Source organism: Paroedura picta, chromosome 11 (genome assembly GCF_049243985.1).
Source record: "Paroedura picta isolate Pp20150507F chromosome 11, Ppicta_v3.0, whole genome shotgun sequence".
Classification (NCBI taxonomy): Eukaryota; Metazoa; Chordata; class Lepidosauria; order Squamata; family Gekkonidae; genus Paroedura; species Paroedura picta.
Genome location: NC_135379.1, coordinates 46146894 through 46159657, shown reverse-complemented (window position 1 = coordinate 46159657; position 12764 = coordinate 46146894). Strand labels below are relative to the sequence as shown.

Below are 12764 nucleotides of genomic sequence, written 5' to 3'. Positions count from 1 at the left end.
ACAACTTAAGTCTTGCTCCTACCCGTTGCCGAGAGCTAAAGTCTCTCCTGCATGCCAGATACATTGCATCACTAGATGCTTGCATTTTTAAGAGAAGGTACAATAAGCTATGGTAGAACCTTTCCAGTAATGGGATCTATTCTCCTTGTGCTCCTTTTCAGAGCTAGAAGCGTATCTTGCCATCCACATCTCAGATAGAAAATCCCTCTTCGGGTTGTTTTGGCAGCCAGTTCTAAAATTTTGTTTTATTCTTCTCCTTTGAAGTTTTGGTCTTGGCTCTGAAAGCCACCGCACAGCAAGAGTTTGTAGTTACAAGTAAATACTCAGCAGTAACGTTTTTTGAAACTCATTGTCATTGTGACAGCTGGTTACACTCCTGGTCTTCACAGGGTACGTGACACTTGAAGTTAGCTTGGAAGGTAAAAAAATAATCACAGCTCCATATAGCTTGTCTGGAATAGGGATGCCAATCTCCAGGTGGGAATTGGAGTTCCCCTGAAATTACAGCTCATCTCCAGACTATAGATTTCACTTCCCTTGAAGAAAATGAATCTTTTGGAGGATGAACTCCATGACGTATCCCACTGAGGACCATGTCCTCCCCAGACTCCATCCTCAAGTCTCCAGGAGTTTCCTAACCTGTATCTGGCCACCCTACCCCCTTGTGCTCCACTGGTGGCCAGAGGGGGACCTGGCAATTTGGAACCATACTTCAAAACCACCCTCAGATTTCTGGCCAGAATGGATTTGTATTTCCACCAACCTGATACTTATTTTTGCAGTTCACGGAGTTCTATTTCCAAGTAATATTTAGAGGACCATCTCTTTAGAACTTCCCAGCAGCTTCTGGAGTTTCCCACCTTCCAGGGGCTCTCAATGGCTGTTGCAGTGTCTCCCCCTGTTTCAGGCCACATACCAAGCAATATCTTTCTGGAAGTGATGTATGGGGCACCCTCTCTGATGAGTTTTCAACAACTGTGCAAGGGGAACCTGTTCTGTATGAACAGTATATTCCTGCTGTGTTTCACAGTATCTGTTTCTATTGTCCACTCCTCAGTAGTTATGAGGGATAGGTTATTGCACGTACCTTACTCTTGAGGAAACTGTAGGCAAGATTGACAACATTGCACTGGAGTATCCTGTGTATATTAAACATATTATTAATCTGTGCAGATTAATTTTAGGAGATGTTACATTTCACTATGTTTGTCAGACTGCTCTGATTTATATCCCTATGTTACATCTTTACTTGCCAATAACCACCCCCCAAAACCCTAGCCAGTTTGGTGTAGTGGTTAAGAGTGCAGACCTCTAATCTGGCATGCCGGGTTCAATTCTGCACTCCCCCACGTGCAGCCAGCTGGGTGACCTTGGGTGACAGCACTGATAAAACTGTTCTGACCGAGCAGTGATATCAGGGCTCTCTCAGCCTCACCCACCTCACAGGGTGTCTGTTGTGAGGAGAGGAAAGGGAAGGCGACTGTAAGCCGCTTTGAGCCTCCTCCGGGTAAAGAAAAGCGGCATATAAGAACTCTTCTTCTTCTTCTTCTTCTTCTTCTTCTTCTTCTTCTTCTTCTTCTTCTTCTTCTTCTTCTTCTTCTTCCTCTTCCTCTTCCTCTTCCTCTTCCTCTTCCTCTTCTTCTTCTTCAACAGGGTGCTTCTTGTGTTTCTAGGGTTCTACAGGCTACAGTGGCTTTTGTGTGTGACGGGAAGGGATAGTATAGGGGCAGACAACAAAGAATAGAGCACAAAGGGAAGCGGTGGAAGGAACAGGAGAAAATGCAAGAACTTCCCATGGTCAAAGTTGTAAGGATGTCTCAGTTATGACAGGTATGGGCAGATGTCGATGACAAGATGTTCTGATAAAAATGGGTAAGCGGCATCAGCATTGGGAGAGATTTGAGTTTTTATGTGATTATCTAGGAAGATTTTGTTGAGCAAGCTGCATGTATGGGTTATCCTTTGTCTCACAGTGCAGGGAAACAGAAGGTTTGATAGGATATGATGACTGTCAGAAGAGCTACAAAGACACAGGGAAGAGGTCTTTTTGTAAATTTCCTGCCTAGGGAATTCCCTCTTTAAAGAGTATTTCTCTTGAAATTGAGAAAGCAAGCAAAGGTCACCGTCATTTTCCTGAACGGGATTATGAAAAGTGAGATAATTTCCCCATTCTGTTATTGGTGTAGCCTTAGCTCTGCCCAGAATAGTTGAGAAGGAAATTAGAAATGATGAATTAGCCATTAAAAAAACATAAATAGATTTCAAATAGTCTGACTAATGAATAAGAGCTTTTCTTTAATTTGTTGTAATAGCTAGTGGAATCAAACCAGTTAAGATAGAAGAGATATATTGCAACCTGACACGGTTAGAAGGAAATTGTCCATAAGGCTGACTATATATAGCTGAACTGGTGTTTGGTGAAGTATTATATTTGCAAAATGGAACATGGATTCATCTGCGTATTGTAATTTCCTCTCTCATTTAAATGGCCATTGTGATTAGGCAAAAATGTATGGCCTTGTTCCTGGTGACATTTTTCAAGATTCCATTGCAGTGGCCTTTTAGGAAGGATGAGCATGATGGGAAACTTTTTTTTTTTTTTGCTATCATAGCTGGCTTATGGTGACTGACCCCTTTTTAAAGGAAGAGATATTCAGAGGTAGCTTGTCATTGCCTGCCCCTGTGTCACAATTGTGGTATTCCTTGGTGGTCTCCCATCCACAGACTAACCAGGACCAATCCTGTCTGTCTGTCTGTCTGTCTGTCCCTCCCCTTGCAGCTCAAGGAGATTTCCAGGGAACTTGGAAATCAAAGTTCAGATACAACATAGTCCAATAATAATAGCAGAATGATAACAGTAAAAACAGTAAGAACTTTTGCTACTGTGTGGTCTCTTCCTTGCCCAAGGACGATTTATGGATAGTTTTTGAGCTGCTTAGTGGTTGTTTTATGCTGTTTTTATGCATATGGCTTGTTTTTATTGGTTTGCTTTTAGCATTGATCATTTATATTGTGGTTTTAGTAAAGTAAAGTAAAGGTATCCCCTGTGCAAGCACCGAGTCATATCTGACCCTTGGGGTGACGCCCTCTAGCGTTTTCATGGCAGACTCAATACGGGGTGGTTTGCCAGTGCCTTCCCCAGTCATTACCGTTTACCCCCCAGCAAGCTGGGTACTCATTTTACCGACCTCGGAAGGATGGAAGGCTGAGTCAACCTTGAGCCGGCTGCTGGGATCGAACTCCCAGCCTCATGGGCAAAGCTTTCAGACGGCTGCCTTACTACTCTGCGCCACAAGAGGCTCTTATTGTGGTTTTACAGTATTTTATTTCTGTGTTGCCTTGAGCAGTTTTCTAGAGAGGCTGCATATAAATTCGCTAAAGAGATTTAAAAAAAAAAAAACCTTCTGGCCAAATGGAGTCAATAAGCCATTGGCATCTGATAGATTTGAGGGCCCCTTCTCCCTCTCAAGTTCTGACAGGTGCCCTTCCCCTCCCAAGCTTTGCAGGCCCGGATCCGTTGCGGATTTTTCCAGCTCTTGCTGGGCAACAACAATGTGTGGTCAGTGGGGCTGCAATTCAGCTTGGTGCTGAGTCTCAAGTGGTCAAGGTCTGTTCTGCTCCCATCATGTTAACAGCTGTTTGGAAGAAGCCTGCACAAAGTTTTGCCCTAATATCAAGTACCAGTTGGCATCTTTGCAATGCATAAACTACCCTCCACTTTTGCCACCAGAGAAAGCCAAAATGTAAGCACAGTCTTGGGTTTCAACAGTTGAACCCTTGAGCATGGGGGCGTTACGTGTAAACTCTCTTTTTGGTTTGCCATGTATGGTGGTGTTTAAGCTATAGGCTTAAGCCCTTTTTTTGTGAGCACTAAAATTAAATAAACTTTCCTTTTTACCGTTGATATATTGGGTGATCTCCCTCTTCCCTACTCAATGAATGCCTTTGTTGTTCATGCCAGACAGGGCTAATCTTGCCTATTTTTGGTTGCTGTACCAGTTCAGATGGGTTTTATGTGTATGCAGAGCAGCCCTGCCTGTTGGCTTACGTCAAGAATTTTTCATCAAAGGTCAAATCGTCAAAAGTTTCCAAGGTTCCCCAAATAATATTTAAGATTTAACATATGCCTTACCCATGGTCCTTACCCGTTCTCTGGAAATACTTCCTGTGGCAGGCCCAAATGGCACCTGCTTTCTGAAAGCAATAATATAGGCTAAGAAGGAGGGTGAAGCTTGTATTGCTATTCCTGTCTTCTATTGAGCTTATTCCTGAGGAAGGAGGCCACGGCTAGAGTTTCTGGCTCTGGGTTGGGAAATACCTGGAGACTATGGGGTGAAGCCAGGAGTTGGTTGGATGTGAGGCAGGGAGAGACCTCAGTGGAATATAATACTATGGAGTCCAGCCTCCAAAGCAGCCATTTTCTCCAGGGGAACTGATCTCTTTTGTCTAGAGATGAGCTATTATTCCAGGGGATCCCCAGGTCCCACCTAGGGACTAGCATCCCTATTGACAGCTCTAGCCATGTGATATCCAATATAATCAGTCATCTTGGGGCAACGTGCAGGAGGAATACATGTGAACTTTCCATACAAATAATTGGAAACTGCAGAAAGGAGGGGCGATTGTCACATCCACTCAGTGCAACTTGTCAAGGGCTACGCATCCTTCTTTCACTTGTTTGAAGTTGTTAATGTTCCTGGGGAAACCTTAAGCGGCTTGTGCGTCTACTTATTGTGTACAAAGCATTTTGAACCTCTGCAGAAAAGGGAGCAGTGTTGCAGTTTGCCTGTTTCCACTTTGGAAACAGATTTTTTTTTAAGATCCTTTTTTGGTTTTAAACTCTCTTTGACAGCAGTTCAAAGATGAAACATTTAACAAGTTGCCGAGGTCACAGTGCCCTGGGGCTTCTGGAGCAGGCATCTGTTTCAGGCATGGACAGTATCAGCTGATCCATATTCATCCCAGAAGGCTGTCCCTCCAATAGCTATTGTTTGTCGTTCGGACAACTGTTCCAGCTAGCTCTGTGTGGCCGAGGGGTAGAAATAGACTGGAACAGCACAGGAGGAAGAAGAGAGAGGTGGTGAACCTACACACATTATTGACAATTCCTCATACAGAGAAAAAGGTCTTGGTTTTAATGGATGAAGGATTTTTGTTGTTTTTTGGTGTTTTTAAGTATTGATTTTCAAACTTTAGCCTGCCCTTTCCTGGGGGCTCGGGGCGAGTGACAACAAGTAAAAATATATAATGTAATATATTTAAGGGTGGGGGTGTTGAGAAAGACAGAAAATGAAAAGGGTTATGAAAGAAAAAAATCAATATGTAAATTTTCTTGTATAGCCACAATAACGAGGACATTGAATAGCTCTCTTCTTCTTACTGTGTTGCAGTCATAGCATTCAGAAATGATACCAGTGGCCTCGTTCATACAAAGTGATGGTCTAGGAAGTTCAGCCATGGTCAGGTCAGCTTGCAAACCCAAATCAGAAAACATGGTTCAAAATATGTTTGCTATTTATGGTTTATGTTAACCTGGTATGAAGTCTGAATTGACTACCTATAGTTACAAGTCATCATACTAGAAAGACTGCTGTATTATAGGAATGGGAGTGCTGAACAAATAGAAAATGAAAGTACCCAGTTGGCTCTGAACCGTGGCTTATTCTTGGTGACTTAAACACTATTTGGGTTTCAAGCTATGGTTAGTACCAAACCATGACACGGCGTGATGATTTAACTAAGCCATTATTAACCAGAGCCCAAAGACCTAAATCACGTTAATGTGTCTAGGTCTTAATGAATGGGAACCAGTTACATTGATAACCATCTCAGTCATCTTCTGCTCCTATGGTCAATCAAAATCTCACATCTCCCTGGGCTTAACATTATTGCCTTAACAAAGAAATCAATAGGGTTGCCAGCCTCAAGGTGGTAGCTAGGATTACAACTGATCTCTAGATGAGAGATCAGTTCACCTGGAGATAATACCTGCTTTGGAAAGTAGGCCCTATGGCATTATGAGCCATCAAAGTCCCTTTCATCCTTAAACCCCGCCCTTCTCAGACTCAATCCCCCAAATTTTCAGGTATTTCCCAACCAAGAGCTGGTAGCCCTAGAAATGGAGGACCTTCCTTCAAAGCAGTGAAGAAGTCCGATACCTGCCGTGGGGTCCTTGTCTGTGACTTCACATATGAAACCTGATTCTGCCCTTTTTTCAGTTGAGTTAGTTGTATGAATGTTAAACTTGTGTTGGCCAGAATGTGCCTTTGCTGTCTCTTCTGCATGAAACTTGACACTAAATAATAAAAAGAAGAGTGAAAAGAAGCGTATACCTCACATGTGAAAACACTTATTGTCTCTGCAAAACCTGAACACTATTTACTCACAGAGTAGCTTACAGAAAGTGGCTGTGTTGCAAAAGCACCCCAGGTCAGGACCCTTCTCTGAAGCCAGAAACGTTCCATACCTGCCTTTTTTCTCATGACTGTCAAATTGAGATAGCAGAAATAGCACTGGAGGATCTTATTGGATCTCTTGTCCTTTTGGGAATGTGGCTCTCCAGCATGTGATAATTAAATTGCCACTGATGCAAGGTCAAGCAATGGTATATGGGCCCAACCTTCCCAAGGCTGAACACTTCCATAGGTTAAAATGCATCCATAGGTTAAAATAGGTTTAGAGAGACTGCAAGTGATCATTCTGCTTAAACAATCAGAATAACACATTTGGGTTGAATATCTTCGTCTTCCTAATTTATGTTTATTTATTTATTTAGATGTATATATTATATATAGATTTATATATTTATATATATGTTGCTGCTTTCCAGAAACATTTGACCTCCCCAAAATGCACAGCTCCTGTGTTTGTCTACCAATGACATAGTGTGATTAGGCTAAAATTCACAGCAGCTTTCTCCTTCTGGTTCTCCCTGCTCCATGCGGTTACTTGAGTATACAACATCGTTTAAAGAAATCCTATGGGAAATTCTTTTGTATATTGTAATCACTGCATTCTTTATGAGTGAAGTCATGGGCATTTTTTTACTTGACTGGTTACATCCTGCCTCTGAGAAGCGATGAGGTTCATGCTGGCTACAAAATGCTATCGGAATACCTGCCCTTTCGAAATGTATCGTGTGTTTCTGCATTACATGAAAAATAAGCTGAAAGGCTACTTAATGGAAACAGTATGTTTATGAGGCAGAACCTACTTCTTCTATGCATGCCATTTACAAAAGGAGCAGATGGGATGAACCTAGCTATTTTTTACATTTCTAGTTTACCATATCCATTTTTGGCAGTTCACAGCAATTATTTGTCAAGATATGTGACATATGTCAAATCTTCCTTCTGTCAGGTACTATTTATTTTTTTAGTTGTAAAATTAGACACATTCTTTGCAAAAAAAAGTATTATAATATATTATTTCTTTGCTATATTGCATTTCTATAATAATCAGATGGCATAGCAATACGTTACAATGAACAAGTAAACTTCCACTATTTCAGATCCATTAGACTTTCACATTTTGCATTCTGGAGGGGAGTCCAGCTGGCCATCCATCAGGAGATAGAACTGGGTGTCATACACATATTTGTGACACTCCAGCCCAAAGCCCCAGACCAGCTGGGCCAGAGGGGGCGTATAGATGTTAAAAAGCATGGGGGAGAATATCGTCCCTTGTAGTACTCCACACGGGAGCACAAAGGGTTCAGATAATTTCTCCCCCACAGCAGCATAGAAGGCCAGCCACTGGTCTAGGAAGGTGACCAGCCACTGTAAGGCTGTCCCCCTAATCCCTGTCCTTGTGAGGCAGTGGGCTAACAGCTCATGGTTGACCACATCACATGCAGCTGATAGATGTAAGAGCACGAGGATAGCCCAACTGCCCTGACCCAGCTGGCTCCGGAGGTCAACTGTCAGAGCAACCAGCATGGTCTCCACAACGTGGCCAAGATGGAAACCGGACTGGTATGGATCCAGGGCTGAAGTTTCCTCCAAAAATGCCAGGAGCTGGTCCTTTCTGGCAGTTAACCTCCCCACACACATACCTATATGCAATGGTTGAGGAAAATTTATTTCATTGTATCTGAAGAAGTGTTCAGGTCCACAAAACCTTATTCCTTGAATGAAACTTTGTTGGTCATAAAGGTGTCCCTGGACTCAGACTTTGTTCTGGTGCAAAGATTAAGTTAATAATGAACTACACAGATGAGTTTGTGTTACATGAGCCTCTCACATGGCTACTTTCCTTTGAGGAGACCTGTTCACCTGCATTTGGAGAAACATCCCTATGAGGCCCCCACCCTTTCTGACATGTGCTATACAAATAATGAGACTTTCTAAACAATTATAAATATGGGCCTTTTCTGCATGCTTAAATTACTCCTGCTTTTCTTGGGAGTCAGTCCGTGAGCCTTGGAATCAATTTGGGAAATGATATGCCAGTTTGCATTTTTCATTCCCTCATGACAAAGCTATCCAATAAATCCTGAGTCCTTAAGAACAGCGTTCCTAAAGTTGGCGAGCTCTTGGACTGGATTCTTTTGTCTATTTCTGTTTCCATGAAGCTTCATCCCGAAGTAGCTTGGGCTAAGAGCTTCTAATCCTAGATGAAGGATGGCCACCCACACTGTTACACATTCCCACCATGCCAACTGTGAAATGGTTTTATAAATATATATATCCTAGTTTGAAGTCCATGACTTCGATTAGATTGCTGTGGATTTTATCCGACTTAATTCTGTATGGTTGATCAGTGGCTGAGCTGTCTGGTTTACAATCATACGACACATTCATTTTAGGCTAAAATCCATGTTTCTCCCTATGGGTCACTTGAACAGGATGGTCTTAAATGAACTCTTCCACCAGGTCTATGGTTGAGGCAGTAAGGAAGATCTACTACTTTTGGCTACTCTTTTGGCGGACTAAGATCAGCAACTGCGCTGCCCACCCTGGGGGTGATATTGGGTGGGACCTGGTTGTGATTTTCCGCTGCTGCATATCTTGGATACTCTGTGTGTGGACTGCTGTGCATTTTATAGAATTACTTTTGGATTGTTTTAGGCGTAATTTTTTGGGGGATTTTATGCACATTTTGTAACCCAACACGAGCCTTTTTGGGGGTGGCGGGCTAGAAATTAATAACAACAACAATCTTGCTGTATTATTTATTTATTTATTTGTTCATTTGTTCATTCATTCACGTATGTATGTATGTATGTATGTATGTATGTATGTATGTATGTATGTATGTATGCATGTATTTATTTATTTATTTATTTATTTATTTATTTATTTATTTATTTATTTATTTATTTATTTATTTATTTATTTATTTATTTATTTAATATGCCGTCCTCCCCAAAGGCTCAGGGTGGTTTACATGAAACAGGAATGATGCAGATAACTCAGTATGTAATATGGTGATAATGGTAACAACAATGTACTGATAACAGTAAACAGTAAACAGCATGTGGAACAATAGAATACTAGAGAACATTAATCAACTCATACTGAGGTCCAGTGGGTTGGGCGGGTTTGTCATGACTGTCAACGGAAGGAGGCTTGGGGGGCCAATGGGAAGCGGTGGTTCAAATCGACCACAACCAAATGCCTGGTGGAGGAGCTCCCTTTTGCAGGCCCTGCGGAACTGTTCAAGGCACCGTCCCCAAGGATCCTCTGCCCCCCAGTGTGTCTGCTAGCTGGAGTGCATCTCTGTGTATGAAAGATGGGAAACCCTTTCGCAAGTTGGTTTTGTCTCTCTGGCAGTATGATAACAATTTGTCACGCATGCATTTGTAATGAATGTAATAGAAAAGTATGAGAAAGAGGATGGGTTTGTATTACCGATTTTCCTCTGCCTTCAGGTCGCCCAGGACAAAGGCAACTGTTCTTTTCAGAGAAACCCAACCCCATGCGTCATTCCTCAAGAAAAGGAGAACATTTTCCACACAATATTTGCCTTTTTTACAAAGTCTGGGAGAAAAGTGCTGGTAAGAAATCTCACCTGCTCTTTCCACACTCCAGAGCTCTATAGTCTTTTCACATCCAGTTACCGTGGCTGTCTCTGGATGTTCATTACTCGGATGCTCCATTAGGTTAAGAGCTGACTTCTAAAACAGTCACTCTTGCTTGCTGAGAAAGCATCTTTAAGGGTGTCCTTGAAAAGAGAGAGGACTTTCTGCCAATCCCCCCCCTTCCACTGAGACTTCCCATTATGCTGCAGCCGAGAGTCTGCTGGCATCCAAGAGCAAAGTTTCAAGTGGCAAGCTAGGCTGCAATGGGAGGAAGGAATCGGCGGAATTCCTTGCATGGCTGGATCATGTCCTCCAAGATTAAAGCCAGTCAGGGTCCTGCTTATATGAAAATGTGCCACAGTGGTAAGAATCTCATCTGGTGTCTGGGGCTTATGGCTCATGATCTAGCACAATATCTTTTGGGGCAGAACATGGGGTACATTTTCTGCTACCTTCAAACTGTTTCTTAGCTCTTTTGTTTTTGACCTCTGGCAACTGTTGGTTTGAGGAACATAGGGATGGAAATCCTCACCTTGCATGGGTTTGACCCATTGCAGCAGTTGAGGTATTTAGATGAAGCCCTTAAAGTTAAAGAAGCTTCGGATAGCAGATGAGTTTTTTGTTTGTGAGCATGGCACGAAGAAACACGCTTCAAGATTACGCATATAAATAGAGGATCATTACCAAGTCTAGGATAGACCCTCAGTCTATCCTAGCAGATATTGTTTACCCTAACTGGTAGTGATTTTCTAGTATCTTGGATAGAGATGGCTGGACTTGCTGCCTGAGATCCTTTCACTGGAGATGCTGGGGACTGTGTGTAAGAAGAACCTCTGCCATTGAGGTACAGCCACTCCCTGAGAATCCTGGCCCCATCTCTAGTTCACCAATCAGTACCTTCTTTCAGAATGTATTTCTCTCAACAAATGTTAATGTAACCATCTTTTAAAAAATTAAGTAATCATTTATGTGTGGTCTAATCCTGTACTTGAAAATACATTTCAGTGGAACTTAACCACAGGTTTCCCTAGCCAGGTAGCATCTCTCGTCTATTGGGTGTCGGCAGCCCGAGGGGAAGGGGGAGTTGTTGTTAGGTGGGTGGGGTAGGGGTGGGGCCGGGGGCTTGTAACTGTTTCATCATATTATATTTCTGTTTGTTTGAATTTTGCGTTTGAAATTTTTGACGTTAACTGCCGCAAGTTGGCGAGCTTGGAGTGGCGGCCTGCAAATTGAAATAAATAAATTTAAAAAAAAACTGTGCAGAGGTCTAAAATGTGAAGGGATCTGGACTCGGTCCAAATCACCCTTGTATGTACAACCAGCACGACGCATCTGCACTGCTTAGAATTCCATTTTACATCAATTAAATGGAACCAAGACTATATGCCTTTGTAAGCTTGTTTTCCTGCAGATTCTCCCTAGTCGATGTACAACAGTTAACAAATCATGACTGATGTTGTCTCGCTTAATCCAGGAGTCTGAGCACAGGTTTTTCTTTTAGTATTTTCTGTATCAGCTTTATGACTCCCTCCTTTTCTCTCTCAGGACTGTGAAAGACCAGGCCGGTCTTGCTTAATCGTACGCTGTAATTTAAGCTCACTAGCCAAAGCTGAGTCCCGCACGATAGATGTGTATATGCTATTGAACACTGAGATATTAAAAAAGGTGAGCAGCAACTTTTGAATGACAATTGTAACATTTCTGTTCGGAAACCAGCACACGGTGGAAATTAAACCAGAGCAATTAGCGATTTGTTTCTTCCCATGCGGCTGTTTGGACAGGGCAAACTCAGGGCCATTCCGCACATGCATAAAATTAGCGTGACACCAGCTGCCTGCCCTCGCGCCATATTAAAACTGGCAAACTGTCATTTCACACATATCACCTGTATAACCATTGCATTTTGCCAGTTCTTTCATTTCGCACCGACTTCCGCTTTTGTGGGAGTAGAGAGTGAGGGGTATCACACATCAGGCAGCATTTCACTGTCAATCAAGTTGGACAACCAATCACATTTCCTCAAGTGTTTGCTGACGTTTGCTGAGGGTGGCAGTATACAAATCAGAAGAGAAGAAGAAGAGGAAGAGTTGGTTCTTATATGCCGCTTTTCCCTACCCGAAGGAGGCTCAAAGCGCCTTACAGTCGCCTTCCCATTCCTCCCCCCACAACAGACACCCTGTGGGGTGGGTGAGGCTGAGAGAGCCCTGATATCACTGCCCGGTCAGAGCAGTTTTATCAGTGCCGTGGCGAGCCCAAGGTCACCCAGCTGGTTGCATGTGGGGGAGCGCAGAATCGAACCCGGCATGCCAGATTAGAAGTCCGCACTCCTAACCACTACACCAAACAGGCTCTCTCAAATTATACATTTTAAAAAAATCATGTTTGCATGATTCTCTTGGATTTCCCTGAAACTCTATGGCTAGACTGTACAGTTTCTGGTACCATCACTTTTTATGTTTGTGCTGGAAGTGACGTGGTGGTTCTGCAATGTCACCCGTCCTGTGTTTGCTCTGGGAGAAGAGACAGGCTGAATATTTTCTCCACGCCTTTGTCTGGAAGAGCTTAAATAGCTCTCTGAAGCCTCTTGTAGCCCCCACTTCATTTCTCTTGTGAGATTGATGAGTCTTGTGGGACTTCTTCCTTGGGTGCCCCAGGCCGCCACCTTGCTGCCAGATTTTCAGGCTCTGACCTAAGGAGGCAAACCTTTCTCTCCACACACTGCGAGAGTGGAGGTCCCCCTGCT

At 42.9% G+C, this 12764-nt stretch overlaps 1 protein-coding gene across 1 annotated transcript in view; it reads left to right on the top strand.

Annotated features, from left to right (window-relative positions):
- ITGA9 (integrin subunit alpha 9) overlaps window positions 1-12764 on the top strand; it is a 237380-nt gene that overhangs the window by 189860 nt on the left and 34756 nt on the right. Inside the window, exons 24-25 of the mRNA XM_077302684.1 lie at window positions 9872-9997; window positions 11567-11686. Of these exons, the coding sequence (XP_077158799.1) occupies window positions 9872-9997; window positions 11567-11686 (246 nt within the window). The remainder of the gene's footprint in view (window positions 1-9871; window positions 9998-11566; window positions 11687-12764) is intronic.